Source organism: Martes martes (genome assembly GCF_963455335.1).
Source record: "Martes martes genome assembly, chromosome: 5".
Classification (NCBI taxonomy): domain Eukaryota; kingdom Metazoa; phylum Chordata; class Mammalia; order Carnivora; family Mustelidae; genus Martes; species Martes martes.
Genome location: NC_137892.1, coordinates 64873363 through 64898766, shown reverse-complemented (window position 1 = coordinate 64898766; position 25404 = coordinate 64873363). Strand labels below are relative to the sequence as shown.

General features: G+C 42.8%; 1 protein-coding gene across 1 annotated transcript in view; it reads left to right on the top strand.

Annotated features, from left to right (window-relative positions):
- SV2C (synaptic vesicle glycoprotein 2C) overlaps window positions 1–25404 on the top strand; it is a gene marked incomplete at both ends in the record, with an annotated part of 159575 nt that overhangs the window by 61874 nt on the left and 72297 nt on the right. The window contains one exon of the mRNA XM_080804288.1: window positions 4201–4352. Within this exon, the coding sequence (XP_080660414.1) occupies window positions 4201–4352 (152 nt within the window). The remainder of the gene's footprint in view (window positions 1–4200; window positions 4353–25404) is intronic.

The following is a 25404-nucleotide window of genomic DNA, read 5'->3' as shown; positions in this document are numbered from 1 at the left end:
ATTATTATTCCCTCTATGCCTCCTTTTACCAAAGATAATTAAGATTTAACCCTCTTTGACAGTTAATAAAATAGACTTAATATCTGATCCTGAGAAAAATTCTTTATAAACCACCCTGATCTGGTGGCTTCATTATGTAAACATTCCATCAAAAATGAACTTGAGAAAATTTCAACAGTAGCTAACTGGTCATTAAATAATGAACAATAAAAAGATCTCTATGCTAACTGGATTTAGAGATGTATTACATATCAGGTAATGTAAAAGATAACCATTTCATGCCTTATGTTATGAATTTTTAGTATAAAACAAAGGATATTTTCCATATTAAATCCCTGTTACAAAAGTTTCTCTACCTTGGCACTATAAATATTTTGGGATGGATTATTCTTTGTTCTGAGGAGCTGTCTTCTGTATTTTAGGATTTTTAGCAGCATCACTGGGCTCTTCTTACTATATGCCAGTAGCACCTCCTGAGTTGGACAGCTAAAAATGTATCCAGACATTGCCAAATATCTGTTGGGAGAGGGGAGAACATATTCAACTGTATTTAAGAACCACTGATACGTGGGACTTCAAGAACGGCCAAATATTTGTTATTTCTTCATGTATTCTCAGAAATTTTATCTTGATACAATAAAACAGATCAGGAAATGTATAGCCCTTGCACAAAATACTGAAATGTTGATGTAGAATAATAACAGAAACATTTCTTTTTTTTTTTACTCATAAAAATGGGGGGGCAGCTTTTTCCTATCTTCAGTACTTAAAGGAACAAAACCATATTGTGAGACATGAAAACGTATGCTTCATCTCTTATCTAAATTTTTATTATTGTTGATAGCATTCTGTAGCACTTTTCTGGAAGGTATCAGGGATTTCAGGAGTCCCTGGAGTGCCGAAGAGGATTGCACAGTCTTATGCCCAGGGGTTCCAAGTAGCTCTTTTCACCAAGGCATCTGGTCATGAGGTGACTGTGCAACTCAGACATAGCATGATTTCAAGAACTCTTCTGGGGTTCTGTTGCTACCGGGACCTCCATTCTAGCATCCATAACTTCTCTTATGATTACATTGACCCAGAACATCAGACGTGTGTTTCCATTCGCGGGAGATGCTTAGGTCCTCAGAGCAAGTTACTCTAGTCTGTTTGGAGTGGCACCTCCATCAGCAGAGAAATACAACTCTCTTGAGATGCACCGAGTGTGTGTCCAGTGGGCCAGATAATGGGGATTCAAAGATGAATGGGATATAGTCCTCACCCTCAAGGGACCTTCAGTCTAGTGTGAACAACATTTACGATCTCTGCCAACATATAAAACACTAGTAAGATTTAACATGACAGCAGGCTGTAATGTTTGTTTCTGCTTAAAGCCCATCACAGTAACACGAGGAGCAATGTTTTCCCTAAAATGGGTGATCAGCCTACAGTGAGAAATATGAATGCCTACATTGTTTTGTAGGGCTCTGAATCTGAAGAACTTTGCAAAGGATTTGAAGAGACCCCTCACTCATTCTTTAGACTCATTTATCCATTGGTATTAGAGTTCTTTGCGATCTGCTTTGCAAACATATTGCGGGACATCTGTGCAAAAATAACACCTTGAAAAAGAGGCATTGACTCAGAACCAGCTGGATTGCTTATATGCCCCTAAAAGCTGGTATTCTTTTACACAACAATAGTTTGTGTGAAGCCAACAGGCAAGTCTATGATCTTCCACTTGTCACTTTAGGCGTCCTAGAGTACATTTCTCTTGTTTCCGAGTGGCCCGGCATATCTTACATGCAACTGTGCCTTCATGAAATGGGAGTGATAGCTCTTATGTATGGAATGTCCAGAATCCTGATGAAGCATTAATTAGGACTTGGAAAGTCAGTAAAAACTGGGACTCTTTTTATGCATCAAGAAATGAAGGCATAGATATGGGACCTGGGGCTTTATGGTGCAGAGAAACAGATTCTTCACATCAAATGAAAAAAGCAGTAGCATTAAATGATTTATGACACAGCTGTTTGATTTCCTATTAAAATTGTGTGTTGTAATGAAACCATTTAAATCTGTTCAGGGCTTTGTGGAATTTTAAAATTCAGCTAGTTGTCCATGGTTTCTGGTCCTTGAGAAGCTGGGCAGAGAACTGAGCGAGTCTGATGTGTGGGATAGAGCCGGCTCTGACTGCCTGCCACATACATGCCTTTGTTTCTTGTGTGTGGAGGGGTCCACTTGATGACCTTGGACTGCTTGGCTCCCCCTAGTGTGATGGCACCAAATGGCCACGTGCTGCATCTGAGGTCATGTGGGCTCCAGGAATTTTAGGTAGAACGCCACATTCATAGCCCAGGCAAACAGATAGAGATGCTTCTGGCTAGTGTTTTTTTCAAGTCTTTGAACAGCAATTCCCATGAAGAAACACATCGCAATCCAATATACATTTTTATACATATTTATTTATTTGTTCATGTATATAAATTTATATGTAGACACATATATGCATATACATGTGTACTTTCTACATTATAAATATTTTCACAATGAAAGCGAAAGTTTCATGAAATGATATTTATCCTCATTACTTTAGTTGTGCTTAACTCTTTTCATTTCTAGTTCAATTTTTTAAAAATTCTGTTTATAGCTACTAAGTTAATTTCATAGCCCACAGATTGAAAAGCGTTGGCCTAAGTTGATATGCCCATGTCTAGCAGTAGATAACCATCATGTCACTTTAGGCAGGGGCAAATGAATGAAGTAGTGCTATATTTTGACCTACCATTTGATACACAATGACATGATGGATCCTGCAATTGGATTGGGGCATCCAGTTGGCTACAGATAAGGCCTTTCTCTAAATTTCATTTGCTAAGGTCACTGCCAATACTTCTTTATCATATTAAAGGCTTTGAGGAAATCAGTTATTGCTAACTGCATAAATACATGTTTTACTTCTTTTTTTTTTTTTTTTTAAGATTTTATTTATTTATCAGAGAGAGTGAGCACAGGCAGACAGAGAGGCAGGCAGAGGCAGAGGGAGAAGCAGGCTCCCCGCTGAGCAAGGAGCCCGATGTGGGACTCGATCCCAGGACGCTGGGATCTGACCTGAGCCGAAGGCAGCCGCTTAACCAACTGAGCCACCCAGGCGTCCCCATGTTTTACTTCTTGACATAAAATGTCAATAGCAATTTACCTTACAAAAATCTGAGCGTAAAGGAATCGGCACATATTTTTAAAAATGTATTGCTAGGTGTTTTCTCTGCAACTTCTCATGTATTGTTGTACATCTTCCCCCAAAATTTAAGAATTCATGTACAGTTTGGGGTGATGGTGAGTAATGTTTTCTCTTACGTCCCTACTTCTGAGGCTGTGTTTTTTAAAACTTGGGGGTCAAAACCTGTTTGAAATGCAGATGAGATCTAGGGCCCATCTGCCTAGAAGGAACAAAATATTTATTCCATAGACCCTCATTGGAGAAGCCTTAACCTGAATGGAAGTCACTATTCATGTCAAGATGTCTTATAGTTACCCTACCAGAAGGAAGCATTGTACCCCATTCTATTGGTATGGAAACCAGTGGCGCCTTATTTGATTCAACCAGTGCGCATACATACTCATGTACTTGGGCAACAGTGAGATCTACTGGGTCGAGACCAGAGTGGTCCAAGAAGCAACCTGGTTGGGCCTGCGTCCCTCAGCACAACAGGCTGACCGGACTGCAGGTCCAGCTGCCACAGAGTAGCCACAAGTAAGCCCAATGGCAGACAGCCTCCCAGAAGTGTTTGAAGCTCTTTCTAAAGTCACCATGTCTTTGACTAGGACATATCCTAGTACCTCTTTTTAAAAATGAGTTCATTAAAATATTCACGAGATTAGACCCAATACCGTAATTTTTGCAAATATGTAGAACATTCAGTCAACCGAAGCAGAAACCCCTGTGATCCTTAAGCAAGGGTAAGCTCTTAAATCCCATGACTAGGGCACCACTGCCACCTTTTGGTGGCATCCCTGAATTACAGGTCCTGGAGGGATAATAAACCTGTATTTAACAGAGATTATAATATTAAAGTTATAAAATGATATAAAATATACATCCCTGGATATGCTGGGGTGGAGAGAGAGTGTGTGTTGCTAAAGCTTGCTTTGGTTCTGCCCTTTGCATCTCCCACAGCTGTCCTGGCTCTGATCTCACATAGTCTTTGTCGCTCTTGGCAGGATCGGAGGGGCCATTCCCACGGTGTTCTCCTACTTCGCGGAAGTGCTGGCCCGAGAGAAGCGGGGGGAGCATCTGAGCTGGCTGTGCATGTTCTGGATGATTGGCGGCATCTACGCATCTGCCATGGCCTGGGCCATCATCCCGCATTACGGTAAGAGGCTGGCTTGGCATGAACGAGGCATCACCTTCTTTGACTTCAGCCTCCCTTCTGTCCCTTTCCTGTCTTGTCAGTGCTGGTTTGAGAACAACACTGTCATGATCAAGTTTTTGCCTTTTGTATATCTAGGATTTTCTCCCTTGTACAGAGATCTGTAGAAGGTAAGACCATGCCAAGGGTCCTGTAGGAATATTGCTGCATTTTGCTGTTTTTCAAGGGATCACTTTCATTAGCTTTCTACGTGCTATCAACTCTAGGCTCCCCACCCAAATGGACATGAGGGGAGACACAGGTCATAATCGGCATAGAAGGCAGCATGACTTACCATTGTTTTGGGGACTATCATACACATCAGGCACATACATGTGCCTTTATTCGTCCCCTCTGGGTCTAGTTCAAAGCTCAACCCCATGTCAGCCCACCTCTGCTGGCAGCTGAGAACTGGGATGAGAGCAGGAAGCATCCTGTCTTGTTATGGAACATCTATTTATAGAACTTAAGAGATGACTCAACTGTCCTTGCTGCCCAGATCCCTCCTGAGTTTCTTCTAAGCTGTTCCTGCCACCTCTGAACACTTTAAGGTCTCCTGTTTCTGGGCAGTCAGCATTGTCCTGCTTAGAAGCCAGAAACTTACAAGTGCTTCACCCACAAACTGAAATGCAAGGAGAGGTTCATAGAATCCAGGAATCAAATCCAATAAATAAGACAAAGGGGAGGGGAGGTTTTCTGGTTGTGTTTATTTGTGTGAGAGAGAAAGAGAGCAAACATGTTGAAGTTTGCAAATTATGAATACTATGTGAATTAAAACCACATGTGGACTTTAAAAACTCACTCTTTGTTCAACCTAAAATCTAATTGATCATTGGGTGAAAAATTAGATTTCAAAAATTTCCTTTGGATCATTTTCTTTTTTTCCTGCTTTTGTTTTAGAACAGAGCAATTTTGGCTATAAAGCCTAGGTTTGTTAGGGAACAACTCTGAATGAATTTGATCCACTGTTAAAATCAAAGACAAGATGTAAACTTTAGTATTTGAACTCATTGTAATTTGCTTTATCCTATTGAGTTACAAAATTCATGTATGTCACACTCTTTCTTTTAATAAACCTATAAAGTTACATGCAAATCAATGTTGTATATAACAATAACAAGGAAGGCATAAGGAATTGGTTACTTGGCCTAAAGAGAACTTTTCCTTGCCAGACACTTAAGTTGAGTGTGGTGTGCCAAGCACAAGTGGTGGATTTTCCTTTTTTGGACTCTGGTCTGTTCAGGGCCAGAGATACCCTCCCAGAGGTACTAACTCACACCCACCATAAGGCTTGTTGCCTCCCACCATCCAAGGAATTACAGGTGATTCCCCTTCTCTGTCTGGGCCCCGAAGACCTCGGCCACCCTCAGAACTAGCTCCCAGCCCACTTAGCTGGATGTTTGGAATGGAAAACCCACTTAGCTTCCATGGAAAGAATTGGTTCAGTACGCCTGGATGGCTCAGTCAGTTAAGCATCTGCCTTGAGCTCAGGTCATGATCTTAGGGGTCTTGGGATCCAGTCGCAAGTTAGGCTCCCAGCCCAGTGGGGAGACTGTTTCTCCCTCTCCCTCTGTCCGTCCCCGTTCCCCCTCTTTCTCTCTCTGACATAGATAAGTAAAACCTTAAAAAAAAAAAAGAAGAAGAAGAATTACTTCTTAGGAGCTCTGCGTGAAGAGACAAAAAGGAGATGCAGAGCCCGGGCAGAGTCCAGCTTTCCTCAGCATTGCTCCTGGAGCCGCCCTAGTCCATAAGCAACCTCTGTCTGAATGAAAATAAGCTGCCTCATCCAAGTGGATGCAGGGGCAGCCCCACTGGCCAGCTCTGCCAGATGCTCACACAGCAGGTCACTGCTGACAGCTTCACTAGGCAGCTGGATTCCTTCTGAGGCCAGCCTCTTTCTAACCCCAGATGGCGGCACAGCCCCTTGGCTCCTGGATGTTTGCTGTCCCTTCTTCCTGGTCCCCTTCCCTTCCTGTAGAATTTCTCCACCTGGTCTTCCTAAACTCGGAACTCAGATTGGCTTTTGCAGTCTGCACTTTTCCACAGGCTTGGGCATTGATTGGTTTTGTTTTTTGTTTGTTTGTTTGCTTGTTTTTCCTCACTGGGTATTTAGTTCTTCAGACTCCTGCCTTTCACACATCCCTACCCTCGAGCCATGGTGGGCTCCAGATTTTGCCTCTGGACTCACCAACCATCAGCTAGTGGCTGACCCACAAAAAATGAGTGTAATTCCACCTTTATTTTTCTCAAGCATACATAAGATATTCTTTTTTATAGCAAAATGGTCTGCCCAGTCCATACATAACTGGAAAGAGCTGAGGCTGTGAATCAGAAACAATTCATAAAAAGTTTACCAAAAAAACCCCAGTGACAATGTAACAAAATTAAGCGTATCTGAGGCTGGCATTAATTTCTATGTTAAAGGAACCTTGAGAAATAATGACCTGGTTAAGAAATCAGTAACAGAATATTGAAACGTTACACCCATGCTTTATTGAAGGCTTTCCATGGCCAGAAATGTGGCCAAAGCAACAATTATTGCAAACAAGCCTGTCTGTATAGTTTTATCAACAGGGGAGATTTTTAAATACCCTTGCTGAGTTCATTGCTATGCTCTTGCAACTTGAGAGCTCTAATTATCTCAAAAGAAGAGAACTTAGTTTTAAAAATCCTGTGTTGAGGCTTCTGGGGGTTGATGATGTTCTCTATATTGGTGTGGGGGAGGGTGTTTCAGGAGTATTCGTCTATAAAAATGCATTCAGCTGGGTACTTAAGATTTACATATGTCACCATACGGGAGTTACACATTTTTTATAAATATTTTTTCATACAATTTACCTCTTCCGTTACCCCCTGAAAATACCCACACTTGGGTCCTACTCTGGATCAATCGAATCTAATTATCTGGGTTGGGGATTCTGCATGGATGGTTTTTAAAGCCATTTAAAGCTGGTTATCTGCAGCCAGGTTTGAGAATCTTCCACTTCCTACCTCTGCCAGGGGGCGATCTGGGAAGCCCCTGAGGTTTCACCATGTATGCACAGGGAGGGGGGCTACAGATGGGCGCAAAGAGAAGAGTGAGCATGGGTGGCATGGTTGACTTACTCAATGGGCGTTTAGGTTTCCATATTGTTGTTTTCATCCAGGCTAAAGGACTTTCCCCACTCATGTGGCTGAGAATCACTTACAAAGTAGCCTTGACATCTTGCTCTGTCTTCTTCCCAGTTCTACATCTTTTGACTTTACTTAAAACAGACAAGAGCTGTTAAGTCCATCCACTTTCCCTGCGGCCTCAGAAAAAGTGAAAAGATTTCTCTTTTGCCTCTGAAATTCTGCCTAGTATAAATGGTGTCACAGCTTATAGAAAAAAGAGAGTACGTGGGCCCTGGGCCTCCATCCTCTTTCATTCAGGAGACCCCTGAGCACCAGCACCTGGACAGCAGATGGAGTTTTCACCCAGCAGGGGAGGAACCTGGGAGCATCGTAGAATGACTCAGAGCCAGGTACTGGCCCATCTCACATCAGTAACAGGATTTGTGCTAGAGGGAAAGAATCAAAAACTGGCATCCACACCGCAAGCAATTCAAATGATAAGTGATGCAGGTAAGAAGGTGTCTGTGGTGTTCTCTTTCTGCGTTTTGTGGCTGTCAGTGCACAGAACCCTAAGCCTGGTACCAAGAGGCTTGAATTCTGACTCCCAAACAAACTTCTTATGCATTCTCTGGACCAGCCTCGGATCATGATGGTGCTTTACCTTCACACTGCTGCTGGTGGGGATGAAGATTTCCCTGCAGACGGTCTCCAACATCTGAAGGTTCCCAACAGAAGGTTACCTCGCCCACTCTGACACAGCCTTAGGAGGCAGTCTTTGAATGTCATCACCTTTCCTGCCAGCCACCTCCCCTGTGACCCACTCCTTCCAGCAGCTGAGATCCCTGTGAGAGAAGAGATAGCACAGGGATGACGCTTTTCCTTCACCCTCCCTCCCCTCAGTAATCAGGACACCACAGCATTAATGGAAGCCCCTGGGCCTCAGGGGAAAATGGAACAGGTTGCTGACTCACAGCACTTTCCCTCTTCCGCTGAGAGCTTGCATGTTGGCCCGGGCTTCGGAGTTGCCCTGGGATTACAGCACTGTCTGCTCCATTAAACCCTCCCACGTCATTTTCTCTTTGAAATTCGTGTGCACATCAGATGAGGTTTGTCCCCTGCTGAGGGGCACCACTGTGCGAAGCAAGGACATTCAATTAGCTAAGTGGGAATGTTCTCCGTTCAGCACAAAATGCCTCAGCTCTTAAAGCCCAGAGTGCACGGGGCTGCCTGCCGCACTGGAGCCACCCCACAGCCTCCATCACTCCCGCCCTTCACCGCAGACCTCCCAGGGCCAAGCTGGGGGCACCCTGAAGGCCAGGCCCACCCCAGCACCCCCAGCTCCCCCCCCCCCCAGCCGCATCTCGAGGTCTGGGCTTAAAACCTCACATATTCCTGACCAAGATGTGCCTGCTTCCTTTAGTTCTGTGATGTGGGAAGCTAATACATTTCTATTCCCTCATGATAAAACAGGGTGAAGGGAGCACAGTCTAGTCATAGTCGAATGACTGTCTGGCTGAAGAAGGAAACAGGCAAGGGTATCACGTTTTGTTCGTAATCGGAAAAGCACTGTGGCCAAGGGAAGGGATAGGGGGAGTGAGTGCTGATCTCGAATCCCTGCCACACTGCTTCTGGGTATGACCTTTGTCAAGCTTTTCAGTCTCCCATCCCATTTTCTGCATCGTGCTTGGGGTTATGCGTGGCAGTCATGTTAAAACACCCAGGGCATGGTTAGTGCTCAAAAACTGGTAACTCTTGCTGCTGTCAGGTTCACCTACATGGGCACCCAGACTCAGCAGTGGACACCCATCAGCACAGTCCAGCAAGAGCTCTGAGCTACAGGAAAAGACGGAGAAGGAGCCGAGGAGTGCCAAACAATAAACCTCACCTCGCAGGTGAAGAGATCAGAGGAGTCAGAAGAAAGGAAAAATCAGGAAAAAATTTAAGATAATGAGAGAGATTCAAGGAAAAAAATAATACCATAAAACCTGGATTACCTAGAACCCAATAAGTCCATATCTTCCATTCAGTTATTGGTTGGACAAATTAATATTTGAAGGACACAAACTATACAAAGACCCACCTTCAAGGCCCCAGGGCCACTCTCACCAGGAGGAAGGAACAAGAACCTGGCTGTTCTAGCCTGCCAGCAAGGATGCTGGCCAGCCCAGCTGGTTACAGGGACCTTGCAGAGCCATTGCTGTCTTGGGGGGGAAGGTGTCCTATGCTCTGGACCTGGCAGGAGGCAGAGTGGTTCCTGGCATGGGATTAGATCTAAGGCATGCCTGGTTCCAAGCCGGCTCTGCCATTCTCTAGTTTTGTCACCTTTAGGACAGTTACTTGGGCTGTCTGGTCCCCCGTCTCCTTGTCTAGAAAGCAGGCATACTGCTGCATAGTGTTGCTGCATTCAAGCACTGTGTACGGAAAATGTTTACACCGTGCCTGACACGCATGGCCACTAAGTGCAGTCTTTTATTTCCACAGATGGAGCTAATGGTGAGGTAAGGGTATGAAGAAGGAACTGGAAGAGTGAAAAGACCATACTCCCCTTTTCCTGACCATATTCTCTCAGCTGCGTGCTTATCATTTGAAGGTTGTGGAGGTGGATAAGAAGGGGGAAGATGCGAGAACAGAGCTTGTAAGGCATGCCAAGTATTCTGCACCCACTCCGGGTGACAGGTGACAGTTGTGTCCCACTTACCCGCCCAGCCAAGTGCCCCCAGCCTTGCCACCCACCTTTGCCATCCCTCGTTGAATGTCACGGCACTGAAGATTTTATGCTTAAGTATCTTAGTAGGACATGCAAGGGGAATCCCCTTGATACATCAGTGTACACCAGTGTTATTTCTTAATTTCTCCATTTTAGGATCCATCTAATCTTTGATTTCAACAAAATGACTCTTGGGCTCAGATTTCCTTCACTCTATGACATAGTTTTCCCCAAACGTTAAGAAGATACATCAGCCCCCAAAATAATAACGACAAAGTCTTTATTTAAGAGCTTAAGAAATGGATATGAGGCATTCTCATAGTCAAGTGTATGGCTATGTTTTTAGTGAGTGTGTGTCATTGTTCAGGTGTTCTGGAAGCCTCCTTTCTTAGAGCCACAAGCTCTCCCGCCCCCACCCCCAGCCCTCCCACCACTCTCCTCATGGGAAGTGCATCACCTGGGGAAACATGTGTCTGCTTGGGTACAGGTAGTCCCCCACCTGCCACCCACCCCACCCCCTGCCAGTCCTGCACAGTTCTGGGAAGTGCTTTTCAACATCCTCACTCTGACCTTGGAGGCATGGAGGAGTCGCCTCTTCTATTGTGCATTAAGCCAATTATCATGGTGCTCAAGTCCTCCCACTGCCCTTCACGCTCCTCAGAAACAGAGGGGCGGCGGTCATTTGTTGAGAGCCTTCTGTGTCCCAGACATTGTGCCAAGCACATTGATCTTAAACTCACAGTCTGAAAACAGAGATAGGGGCTTTAAAAATATGATAGTTTTCCCATTCACATGTGGGCTGGAAGGGCTGCAGGTGCATATGTTGCTGGCGGTGCTGGGTGACCCCGCACAGCTGGGCTGTTCGTCCATCCCTTGGGCAGCCACTGAAGCCTGCACACCTCTTCTCAGAATAATGCTTTTAAAGGCAGAAAATAAAAAAAAAAAAATGGGATTCTAAATGAGACCAGTTGTTAGCAAAATGAATTGGCATGAAATAACTACAGCTGGTATCAGACCTAATAGCTGTCTTTATTTTTAAGTAGATATGGACGTAGAAGCTAGAAGTCAACACATCCTTTCTCTTGACTCCTAGGAAACCACTGGTCTTTGAGTTCTCCCAGAATCCCACATTCCATTCTTTACCATCTCTTAGTTAAGATTAGGATTGACTAAGGGGAGAAAAAAACATTAAGATTGATGGATACAAGAGAAAAAAAAAATCAACAGAGGCAGAAACAAGATACAAGCTTGTTTTATATTAAAAGAAGCCTGGATGGGGGCTATCTGGTACTGGGATGGTAGTTCCACCCATCAAAGGCCCAATTCCTTTTAACTCAAAATTCCTTTTATCCACCATTCTTAGTGCATTTCATCCAGTAGGTCCACATTCTGGGCAGGACAAAGCAGGAAGGATCTATAAAGATACACCTGTGCTGCCATTAAGAATCTCCATGGAAATCTCACACAAATCCACTTAAATCTCATTAGCCAGAACTTCAGCGCACAACCGTACCTAGCTACAAGGGAGTTTTAGAAAATTTAATCTTCTATACCAAGCAGTAAAGAGAACACAAATCAGATAGAGTGGATATTGAGAGACAACTAGCCATCTCTGCTCTACCATTTCATTCTTTTTCTAGAAAGTCTTTTTAAAATGTCCATATGGTTCTTGATTTAAATTTTAGTGTGGCCTTTCTGTATTGGGCAGTTTTTAGATGCAAATAATGGAAAACAAGTCAAGCTAACTTAACCAGAAGAGGAATTTATCAGGAGGCTAGTGAGTAGCTCATAGAATGGCCAGGAAGGCTAGAGAACCAGTCTCAGAAAATGGCAGGAACCAAGGGAATCCTTCCTTAGATGGCTGGCATGGCTTGTGAACAAACTCAAAATGACAACACCCAGACTCAAAAAACCCCCACATACAGCCTGAGAGAAATTAGCTCAAATACACAGCTTCAGTTTCCACTGCACCGAGGAGTTTTGATAGTGGTTTAATTGTTCTTCAAAGATGGTGGAGTTTTCTGTGCAAGATTCAATCATGAGGGGTGGTACCTGCTGTTAGAAAGGCATGATTACCAACATGTGACATTCTAGACAAAGTATCTTGAGGCCCAAGTTAGGATAGGGCACTTCGCATGCAATAATATGTGTCAGGGAGGAGAATCTGGGTCCATATGAGGGCAGGTATAGTTTGAGCTAGTGTGGCCTTTACATGTTGGTTACAGAAAATTCGGTAGAACAATCTAGAGAGCCCTAGCCAATGTGAATTCTGGGCATCATTCCAGCAGACCAGACATCCTTATCCTCAGATTATAGCTGACTAGACCCCAGGGTCCTTCCCAAAGCAAATGTGAATCCCAGCCTAATCACTGGACGAGATCTTTCATAAATCTTGGAGAACTTGATCTCCAGAAGAGATAAAAGCACCTATATTTACAATAAATAAAACCACAAAAGTTGGTTTCACTTACTATAGATAAAGATGCCTTCTCCAAGAGCTGTTGACATTAAGGTTTGCCTTGGGAACAAATCGTATAAACATTTGATAGTATAAAAAATTTATTTAACAAATGAATGGTGATACCAAACTCTGATAAGGATTCAGAGAAACTGCACGTCTCATACATTACTTGTTGCAAAATAGTATAGCCACTCTGGAAAATAGTTTGGCAGTTTGTCTAAAAAAAATTTAAACACACCTAACATATGACCCACAATTGCACTCCTAGGCATTTACCATCACCCAGAGAAATGAAAATTTGTCTACACAAAAACTTGTACATCATTGTTCATAACACAGAATGCTATAACTCATCAACAAATAACTTGATAAATAGCTTGAATAGGCCTCGAGGCATTTTGCTGAGTGAAAAAAGCATTCTCGAAAGGACAAATAACAAACTGGAGAAAAAGTTAATGGTTAGCAGGGGTTAGAGGGAGTGAGAAGAAGGGGAGCAGGTGTGACTACAGCAGGCTAGCCCCCGGGAGATCTTGGAGTTGATGGAAGGGTGTCTATCTTGAATATGGAGGTGGTTACATAATTCCACACGTGTGATAAAATGACACAGAACTACACACATACATGATCCCACTGCCAGTTTCCTGCTTTTAATACTGTACATGGTAATTTCAGAACAAAACATTTATAAGCATTGAGGGAAACTGGGTGAAGAGGACCGTGGGATCTCTCTCTATTATCTTGCAAGTATCTGTGACCCTAGTTACTTCAACTTAAAAAGGAAAAGGCAAAATTAATAATGTGTTTTTGGAAAGGCATTTTTATATCTATCATCATATTTATTACAATTATCTTAGAAACAAGAGCAACAGTAAGTATCACTCCCATTTTTTTTTGAATGGTGAACCTGTTGCAAAGAAGGTTCATCATTTCCCAAAGAGACCGAGAAAATGGAAGATTAGAAATTAGAACCAGTTTTCTGATCTTCATTTCTTCAAAATGTCTTTCAGACATGTCAAAGCTAAGAAACGTCTCAAAGAGCAGCCCACAGTGTTGTTTGGAGCCAGAAGTTGTTTGATGGTCTCTACAGTGTGCGTATACAACCCATGTGACAAACACTGATCCCCTCTCCTGTTTGGGTAATGCTGTCCCAGCCCCTTGGCAAGCATTGCAAGACTCATGACTCCATCCTTTGCCGTAGGAGAAAGCATTTAAACCCAAAATTCAATCATTTAAAAACTACCTTACTGGGCACCTGGGTGGCTCAGTGGGTTAAAGCCTCTGCCTTCGGCTCAGGTCATGATCCTGGGGTCCTGGGATTGAGCCCCACATCAGGCTCTCTGCTCAGTGGGGAGCCTGTTTCTCCCTCTCTCTCTGCCTGCCTCTCTGCCTACCTGTGATCTCTGTCAAATAAATAAATAAAATCTTAAAAAAAAAAAAAAAACAAAACTACCTTACTGCAAATGTCATAAGAGACAGAAGAGGTTTTTTCCATCACATGCCTTGTAACCCACACCTTCATCAATCTTTATGTGATACTTGTGTGCCTTTGAAAGGCTGCATTACATCTTCTCTCTCTCCCTCCCCCACAGAATGCGACTTCAGTGGCTAGTCTCTTTCCTCCAGGGAGCTGACTGCATTGCCCACCTGTTTTCCTTGCTTATGCAGAGAAATTCAGCTCTGCCCAACTTCTAGCTCAAAACATACATATCCTACCTGTGCTAGTCTGCTTGGGCTGCCATAACAAAATACCATTGACTGGGTGGCTTAAACAACAGAACTTTATTTTCTCACAGTTCTCAAGGTTAGGAAGTCTAAGATCAAGGTGGTAGTTGATTCAGTTTCTGGCTGGGGGCTGTCTTCCTGGCCATCCTCTTGCTGGGTCCTCAATGTGGCAGAGACAGAGATCTCTTTTCTTATGTTTGATCGGGGCCCCACCCTTTAGACCTCAGTTACTTCCTAGAAACCTATATACAGATATAATCACATTGGGCATTAGGGCTTTAATATATGAATTTTGGGGAGACATGGTTCATGTCATAACACCACCTCTTATGGTTTTAGCAAACAGAGAACCTTCCAGTCATCAGAAGTACATGCCTATTCACCTACCCTTTAAAGTCATTGGAAGCTAAGAATTTTTTCTAATGTTTTTCTTGTTAGGCCCTACTGCAAACTTAATTCTGCAATGCCGATCTTTTTTCCTCCCTTAAATAAGGTCTTATGATATCCTTATGTTTCAAAAGAACTGCCCATCTCATTTCTCTGAACATTTGTATATTCTTAACTAGACAAAATGCATGTGCGTGTGTGTTTCCTTGAAAAGAACTACTCTGAGGGGTGCCTGGGTGGCTCAGTGGGTTAAAGCCTCTGCCTTCGGCTCAGGTCATGATCCCAGGGTCCTGGGATCGAGCCCCACATCGGGTTCTCTGCTCAGCAGGGAGCCTGCTTCCCCCCCTCTCTCTGCCTGCCACTCTGCCTACTTGTGATCTCTATCTGATAAATAAATAAAATCTTTAAAAAAAAAAAAAGAAAGAAAAGAACTACTCTGAGAATACACTTGCTGGGCTGAATTCATCATTAACCTATTTAGATCCTTTTTTCAAGGCTTACAATTAGCACCATTACCAAGTCATGATAACTAATTACAGTGCTTCTAAATCAAGCTCCACCTGGAGGGACATAAAAATTGTAAGCTTCTAAAGTGTTCCTTGTTTGAGGAGGTGACCATTTCCAAGATTTTTGTCAATAATATTGAAGGGGCTTAGAGGGCAAGAGATATATTCACAGTACTATGGAGAGGTAGAGGAGGTTTCCTTGACATCTTAGGGTACAAGCTAGAGAACCTGGACATCACTTTTCTTCCAAATGCATAGTGAGGTCCCCAAAATGTGTAATCCCTCCACTGGCCCAGATGGTTAAGATGAAAGGTTGTAGAGCTGCCCATCTTTTTTTTTTTTTTTTTAAACAAGTGCAGTATTCTTTCATTTGTAAGAAGTAAACTGAACTTTAATTTTTACATCAGAGGCATTGGTGCTGAATGACCTGGAAGTTCCTATTCTCTTATGTGCTGACTTAGTATCTATATTTTATATAGCTGTCTCTGTTAAAATCGAGTTTAAATTTACTCTGAGTTGCTTTTAGAGTGTCCCAAAGCAATCCCAGTTAAAGATCAAGGGTGTGGCATCTTAGCAAATGTGGCCATTTGGCACAACTGGACCACAGAAAGGATACCTATGTAACTAATTTCATAAGATGCACAATTAATGCCTGGAATGGGACCTTAGAAAAATAGATGATTAAACAGGACAGAGTTTGAGGTTGAAAGCATGATGAGGGGAATCTTACTATGCAATGAAGTAATTCCTAAAGGGATCCTTCTCAAGTATGGGAAGTGCTTCTTCTTCAGGAAGTGCCTGATCTTTATGTAACACTGGAACACGCCTCCACTTGAGGACAGGTTGGGTTATATTGTCCACTCTTCCTCACCCTCATGCCCGCCCCTCAGTGAGCTGTTTGGCTGTGCTGCCCATCACACTGTGTAATGTACAAGACAAATGGCGGTCGTGAGGCTTGAAAGGGATACCTGCAAAGAGGTTGGAAAACAGTCTAAGAACTAAGGGCTGGGAAACAGCGGTGGCCAGGCTCTAAATTTGGCAAAATTAAAGGAGACCAAATATGGCAAAAGAAAATGTGGGTGAGAGCAGAGCAGGCTTGTTACCATAGATGCGAGTCACAATGGACCATCCTGCTAATGAGAGGATGCTCTTGCTGGTTGTGTGATTCAGTCAGAGTGAAGAGACACACTGTCTCAGCCATTTGCACGTTCCCTCACCCAGTCTTCTCAACAACTGGAAGCATGTCTTAATGAGGTAACTGGCAAGGGTTGGGAAACTTTTTGAAGGTCATGGAACCCATTTATTTTTTCCTAAGCCTAAATTATCCCATGAAGAAGTGGCTCCTAGAAGTGAATCCTCATTACTGCTAAACTAACAGAGATTGAACCTTCATTGAAATTACATGATGAGATGTAACACCGTGCTTTGGGTGTAGCAAACATCTGGGGGGCATCTACCCTGTGACTGGCCCAGTGCTAGAAGCTGGAGAAGCTTTGAGGCTAAAGTGAAAGTCTACAGAAACATCTGGTCTTGAGTAACAAAGAACAACCTTGAAATTGAGCTTTGCTTCCAGTCTTTCCTGTTGCAGCCTGTTGGCACAAAGCACCCCTTTCTCAAATACTGTGGATTGGGGAGTTCAGCCTTGCCCCGGCCACTTTGAATTCCATGTGTCCTTTAACATACAGATCGTGTTACAGTTTAGTTGGAGGGAACACATCAGCCTGATGGATTAGGTGGAAGGCTGGGGAAACCTTAGGCGAGAAGGAAAGATGAGTTGTGAAAAGTCAGAGACTCCTGGTTTCATCCTATTCAATAGTTTATGACTGAAGTGACCAATTTAAATATCATAGTGCCCAGGCAGGTGATGTGTGTGCATGAAGCAGACAAGAAAGGGAATGGAGGCAAAGAGAGAGCCCATGCCCTCTGTTGAGGGTTGGCAGCTACTCAGCCCTAACAGATTTAAGCCAACCAATTATTGATGCCTAGTGTGGCCAGATTTACTGGGAGAGAGCAGAATTCTGGATAGTTACGTGAATTCTCTCCAATTTTTAATCTGTCAAATTTAAAATTATTTTTATAGGGATATAACTTACCTGTGTGGTAGGCAGAATGATGGTCCCCAAAGATGTCCACATCCTAACCCTCTGGACTTGTGAATGTAAGAGTTTCCATGGCAAAGGCTAATTAAGGTTGCAGATGGAATTAAGGTTTCTAATCAGACCTTCAAATAGGAAGATGATCCTACATTTTCCAGTGGGCTCAATCTAATCACAGGGGCCTTTGACAGCAGAAGATGGAGTAGGGAAGAAAGACGGAGAAGTGACAGCGTGGGCAGAATTCAGTTTGATGTTACTTGCTTTAAAGATAGAGGAAGGGGGCCACAAACGAAGGAAAGTGGAAAGCCCCAGGAAGCTGGAAACGGTAAGGAAACCTATTCTCCTCCAGAGTCTCCATGAGGAAGGCAGACCTGCTGATACTTTGCTTTTAGGGCAGTGAGATCCATTTTGGACTTCTGACCTGCAAGGTTGTAGGATAATACCTTTGTGTGGCTTTTAAGCCAGTGAGTGTACAGTAATTTGTTGCAGAACAATAGGAAATGAATATCACATACAATAAAATCAATCCGTTTTAAGTGATGAGATTTGACAAAGGTTTACAATTGTGTAACTACCACCCCAGTAAGATACAGAACACTCCCATCACCAAAAAGATCCCCTTGTACTCCATTGCAGTCAATTTCCTCGCACCATCCCTGGTCTTTGGTAAGCAATGATATGTTTCTGTCTCTTATAAAATTTCTTATACATGGAATCATATAGCACATAATTTTTGTACTTGGATTCTGTTTGGGCATATTGTCTTTGAGATTCTTCTTTGTAGTTGAGGGTTTGGGGGTTCATGTCTTGTGGTTACTGAGTGATATCCCATGGTATGGATGGGTCACAGCTTGTTGATCCTTTCCCCAGTTGATGGATCTTTTTGGTTGTTTACAGTTTGGCTAATAGGATTAATTATGTACATTTGAGTACAAGTCATTGTGTGAAGGAGGTTTTCATTTCTCTTGGGTAAATACCTGAGGGGTGAATTACTGACTTGTTTGGTAAGCATATCTTTAACTTGATGAGAAACTGCCAAGTTGTTTTCCTAACTGGCTTTATCACAATCACCTCTTCTTTTCAAAAAGTTTTCAAAGCACTGTATGGACCAAACAGAACAGGCCAGGTGCTGAATTTGGCACAGGAGGAACCATTTTAAGCTGAAAGGAGTTAACCTGACCTGGAGGAGAGAAGACCAGTAATCAGCTCTTGCTGAGGGAGAGATGGTGTCTCTCTGGGAACCAGAGTGGGAGGAAGATCTCCTGAGGAGAAAGGCAGGTGGGACTCCTGGTCATCAAGTACCTATGGGACAGCTGTGCCCTCAAACCAGAGGAAATGGAGCTGTGCTGTGGGGTGGAGTCCCAGTGACCAGAGAGAGCAAGAGCTTAGTTTGGGTCAGAGGTTGGACGTGAGCTAGTGGCCCCAGAAGAGCAGGGCCTCAGCAGTGGTTTGCTGAAGGGCGGAGGACCTCAGGCACCTTCTGAGAAGTAGCAGGAGGCAACATGTCTGATTGGCAGGTCTCCTCATCCTACATGAGATTTGCCCTTGGTGGTTTATGAAGATTTTTCAGAAGCATCCTCTCAGAACCCAGATGAAAAGCAAAGTGTGTGACAGCCTGTCCTGCCCAGGAGCTGACGGGGCAGAAGGCACCAGGTAAGCAACCAGCAGGACCAGCTCCTTCCGTGACCATCTTCTCTCTGCCATGTGTGGTTTGTGCTGCCGGGCCAGCAGTGAAGTCTCTTTCTGCAGTGGAGAGAGGGTAGAGGACTACTAGAAAGGAGAAAGGAAAAAAAGACTATACACAAGGGCATTTCCCCCTTTTTGACCCAAATATCGTACCCCTGGGCCATGGTGCCTCACACACTCTATGTGACCAGGCCTTCTGTTCTGCCTTCTTCCACAGCCATAATTTATAGATTCAATTAAAAAAATGCATCTTTCCAAAATACCCTAAGCAATTTCTGGACTCTTTGAAGCCAAAGATCAATTCTTAGTCATCTTTAAAAATAATCTCCATGGTCCCAGAACACCATGCCTGGCCCAGACTAGCTCACAATGAGTGTTTTGTTAAACTGAGTCACCAAATGACCTGGGCAGGGATGTTAGACCCCTCTTCGCATCTGATCTAACATAACCACTTTGTTCTACTTAGTTTTGTTAAATAAGCTTGTGCTATGAGGTTATTATTTTTTTTCCTTCGTGAATCAATGTTTTAGGAACAAGTTCCCATCTTGGTGATGGCTGGGGCTGATGCGCCTTAAAGGGAAGAAACTGGCTGATGTCATCCTGGTTCACTCCTTCCGAGACCCTGCAGGAACAATGGCTTAGAACAGGGAGATGAGAAATAGCTCTCTGTTGCCTAAAGTTCTGTCACTTAGCTGCTGCTAAGTTACTGGAACTTACAGTGGTTCCCGGACTTCTGGGTTGTTTGTTTCTGCCCCACCCGCTGCACTCCTCTCCTTTTATCTTCTGGCCTCTGACGTGTGTTCGGATTCTAATGCACTATATCAGTAGCCTTTGCCAGCTGCTCAGAGGATCCAGACTGTTGGGTTTATTTACGGCATCAGGCGGTCATTAGGCACCGCACTGTCTGGGAGATTTTCCCTGCTATTAACAATCCACTCCAGTCAAATCAGGTCCACTTGGGCATTTCTCGAAGAAAAGCCTGTGCATGTGGTCATGGTTTGAAGAGCGGGGAGAGCCTGATTGAGAGATGACAGGGCAGAAGTTGTGCTACGCTGACCTGAGAGTTTGCGGCTCTCAGCAGGGGCATGTCACAGTGGAGACGCTTTGGAAAATGAGAAATGGGACTGTCACACTAAGGAGAGCTGGCTTGTTCTGCATTCCAGGAAGAGTTGGCAGGAAAAGTGGAGAGCATGGAAAAATCCAGAACTGAGCAGCTAGAAAGTTAAGGCATGAAAACTGGTTACCCTTTTTCTGCTAAGAGAGGGTGAAATGACACTCCCCAGAGGAGTGAGGATGTATGTCAATAGTGGTGCAAGTGGACAGTCCCCATATTCCTGTAGGGATCAGAGACAAAGGCCTTCCTTGTGCAGGAGAGAAAGCCTTCCTTCCACCTCAAGCCCATGCTAAAGTGGGGCCTCAGTGACTAAAAACTGAAAGCAAGGGAAAACAGGAGGTTTGGGGTGGGAGGGCCTTGAACTGAGAGTCTTCTGTCCTAGGTAAGGAAGCGTACTCTGGTATAGGCATTCTGGAGAGTGGTCAGATGATGCTTGTCAAAAGATATAAATAAATACCTTCTGACATAGCATACTCCATCCCTGGTATATACCCCAGGAATGCATACATACATCCTTCAGGGGCCATACCGAAGGATGGTCACAGCAGTACTGTGTGTGAAAGGAGTTAGTTGGGGCAATCTGTCCATCCATCACTAGAAGGTGGGTTAGTGAAAGGTGGTGGCACACTTGGCATCAATTAGAAACAGTAATGGCGACATGATACCACACTGAGTGAAAAGTAAGAAAAAATTGAAGACCCTAGCATGTTGCCATTTTGTAAGTTAAGGGACCTTCCACTTGTTTTACAAGGATTTTATTCAAATTTGAGTCAACATTGGCTTTATCTTTTTGAATTATAGTTTTCAGGGTGATTTTTTTTTTAATAAATTCCCGGAGTGGAATTACTGGATCATTTAGTGTATCTATTTTTAATTTATTAAGGAACCTCCGTACTGTTTTCTAGAGTCGTTGTACCAATTTACATTAATGGATAAAGAAGATACTGTGTGTGTGTGTCTGTGTCTGTGTGTGTGTATACAATTCCATATTATTCAGCCATAAAAAAAATGAAATCTTGCTATTTGGGACAACGTGGATGGATCTAGAAGGTATTATGCTAAGTGATAAGTGAGTCAGAGAAGGACAAATACCATTTGATTTCACTTGTTTGTGGAATCTAAAAAACAAAACAAATGAACAAGTAAAAATAGAAATAGACTCAAATACAGAGGGTAAACTGGTGGTTGCCAAAAGGTAAGGGGATGTGGGGAGGGGATGAGTGAATTAGATGAAGGGGATTAAGAGATGCAAACCTCCACTTACCAAATCACCAGTAGGAAAAGGAAAGCATAGGGAATATTGTCAATAATACTGTAATAATGTTGTATGGTGATGGATGGTAACCACACTTACTGTGGTGATATACAATATATACATATTGTATACAGTTATCAAATGATTACGTTGTGCTCCTGAAGCTGGTGCAGCATGGTAAGTCAACTGTATTTCAATAAGAAAAATTTCTTAAAAAAAAAAAAACTGTAGTGGCATGGGGGTGTTAGGGGAATCACTAAGAGAGTGGGGAATGTTGATAAAAGGGGGAAATAAATATGCACATGATTCCCACAATCCTGTCGAGAGTGTGGTAGTTGGGAGGGTCATTAATTCAACCCCCTGCACCTAAGATTGAAAAAATGTCAAGAGTTTTACTGGAGTTTATTTAGTAAATAAATTTAAATGTTTTCTGAGCATAAGCTAAGTGAGGAGCAGAGTTAAAGTAGCAGAGAGTCCCGGAATAAGAATCAGATAACCTCTTTTCTTACTTAAACTCCCATGCCCTTCGGTTCTCCAAGCCTCAGTCCCTAACACACATGCACTAGAAAGCATGCACCTCCCTATTAATTCCAATGTTCTATTCTGAGGTGCTATCACAGGTCATTTGTAAAGGCTGCGGAGTGATAAGGAGATCTCCAAGAGAAATCTCTGTCTAGTGCAGGAATCTGCAGGATTCATTAGCACCTGTGAACATCCTAGAGTCAGAATGATTGCCAGTGTTCCAAAACACCTGCCTTCTGGTCTGCAAAGACACCCGTGTTTGTGTGCTGGTGCTGTTGCTGCTCACAGCTGCTGTTCTTCTGGTCTTGGGAAGGTTGTTACCAAAATCGTTTTTATGTCACAACAGTGAAACTGCATTAATGCACGATATAGAGGGACAAGTTTTATTAGGAAGGCTTCCATATGTATAATTCTTCTAAACAAATGCTGTTTTGTTTAAAGTGTTGGGAACGGTTATAAGCTGGGATGTAAATGGTCCTATCAGTTTGATTTGTGTGACCATAGCAGGCTAGTCAATAAATATTTAAATTTAGTGGTGCTAGTAGTTTAGAACCACCTACTCTGTTTCTAGAACTGCCTAGCCATAGTAATTTGTTATGTGTCCTTTTTGCCACCAATGAAATTAAGTGTGTATATCAAAAATTCACAATGAGTGAATCTTTATTATACATATTTCTTTAGAAAATTATTCAAATTTTAAAGCCCAATTCCAAGTAACTCACCCCTTTTACCAAACCCAGGACAGCATATTTCAAAGTCTGCCTGCAGTGGTCTTACATGAAAAATGCAGTAGATTTCCAGAGGAAAAGTAATTGGGGGTTTTAACTCAAAGAACCAAATGCTTTGTGGCCATGGTCCTGTGATTTCCAAATTGGAGGGATCCAAAGAGACAAGGTTTGTTATGATACATCATCCACTTCCTCAACAATGCAGCATTTTGAGCAGCAAGTAGCAACCTCATTTCAGGCTTCTGTTTTCCTTGGTTGCCCAAGTGAGGCTGTGGCCCCTGCCCTAAAAACACAAGCATCCTGGCATTCTGTAAGAGCATTATAGATCATAGTTTTATTTCAGGGAAAAGATTATTGATTTGCTCATTTAGTCCCTTCTCCCTCTGGTTCAGACTTCAGTGGGAAATTGAAACTTCCTTTATCCAGTATAATATGGCCAATCATAAGGGCGGCCTGCGCTTCCCTGATTTGTAATGGAAGGTGACACGGGTGAGCGATTTCACACGGCTCCTCCTGCACTAACTGTAATCAAGAGATAAAAGCTGGAGAAACTACACAGGCTGGCCAGACTTTGTCAGAATTACATACGGCATTTCCTCAGACCAAGATGTTTGATCAGCTGAGATGGAAGAACTAACATAGGTAAATGGCAAGACATTCGTTTTTCATTTTTTCATTTGGCTTTTACAGCCAGCCAATGTTCTCATTTCCCTGTGGTTATTAATTTGGCCTTTCAGGATCAAATCACCTAAGTGAGATTAATTTAAATGATATTTTTCCATATGAGAGTCAGAAAAAAGACAAAACAAAGGGAGCTTTGTCCAAGGAGAAAGAGGGGAAGAAAAGGTAAATAAGAAAATGGTGATGAGACATTCTATGATATTTTAAAAGACACAGACTCAAGGAATTAAAATGCAGAGAAGCCATAAAATGTTTTGGCAAGACAAACAAGGCTTTGGTAGATTTTTTTTTTCCTGTTACACTGTGGATTTTTCTAAGATGTGACATACATATTTGGTAAAGGGAAACACAGCTTTCTGTGTACTGTGCTGAGTGAAAACATTTCTAAGTTGGGACAATTGTAATATGCTAAACATATATGGAAGAAAAGATAGAAATTATAAAGAAAAATAATAGAAATCCCATCAGTATAAAATCTTATATATAAACAGTACTGCAGTGCCACTGTTTGCAACATGGCAGAGACTCAGGACATAAAATCTTGGCTTTGAAGTGTATTGTGAATGCTTATATTGGAAATCTCAAGCTATCAATTTCACATAGGATTTGCTTAGTGCAAAAGATGAATCAAGATTAAAAAATAATAAACATAATAAAATGGCATCTGACCCATTTTCAAATCCAGAGAGAAATATCATTTTACAAATCCATATTTGTTTCTTTTGTCCTTAACTTACAGATACACTTAGTGTATTTCTTTTTTTTTTTTTTTTTTTTTTTTTTTTTTTTTAATTTTAATAAACATATAATGTATTTTTATCCCCAGGGGTACAGGTCTGTGAATCGTCTGGTTTACACATTTCACAGCACTCATCATAGCACATACCCTCCCCAATGTCCATTTCCCCACCACCCTCTCCCATCCCCCTTCCCCCCCGCAACCCTCAGTCTGTTTCTTGAGATTGAGTCTTTTATGGTTTGTCTCCCTCCCAATCCCATCTTTTCATTTTTTCTTTTCCTACCTCCCCCCAAACCCCCCCACCTTGCATCTCCACTTCCTCATATCAAAGAGATCATATGATAGTTATATTTCTCCGATTGACTTATTTCGCTAAGCATGATACCCTCTAGTTCCATCCACGTCGTCGCAAATGGCAAGATTTCATGTCTTTTGATGGCTGCATAGTATTCCATTGTGTATATATACCACATCTTCTTTATCCATTCATCTGTTGATGGACATCTAGGCGCTTTCCACAGTTTGGCTATTGTGGACATTGCTGCTATAAACATTCGGGTGCACGTGCCCCTTCGGAGCACCACGTTTGTATCTTTAGGATATATACCCAGGAGTGCAATTGCTGGGTCGTAGGGTAGCTCTATTTTCAGTTTTTTGAGGAACCTCCACACTGTTTTCCAGAGTGGTTGCACCAGCTTGCATTCCCACCAACAGTGTAGGAGGGTTCCCCTCTCTCCGCATCCTCGCCAGCATCTGTCATTTCTTGACTTGTTAATTTTAGCCATTCTGACTGGTGTGAGGTGGTATCTCATTGTGGTTTTGATTTGTATTTCCCTGATGCCGAGTGATGTGGAGCATTTTTTCATGTGTCTGTTGGCCATCTGGATGTCTTCCTTGCAGAAATGTCTGTTCATGTCCTCTGCCCATTTCTTGACTGGATTATTTGTTCTTTGGGTATTGAGTTTGATAAGCTCTTTATAGATTCTGGATACGAGCCCTTTATCTGATATGTCGTTTGCAAATATCTTCTCCCATTCTGTCAGTTGTCTTTTGGTTTTGTTAACTGTTTCCTTTGCTGTGCAAAAGCTTTTGATCTTGATGAAATCCCAATAGTTCATTTTTGCCCTTGCTTCTGTCGCCTTTGGCGATGTTCCTAGGAAGAAGTTGCTGTGGTGGAGGTCAAAGAGGTTGCTGCCTGCATTCTCCTCAAGGATTGTGATAGATTCCTTTCGCACATTGAGGTCCTTCATCCACTTTGAGTCTATTTTCGTGTGTGGTGTAAGGAAATAGTCCAATTTCATTTTTCTGCATGTGGCTGT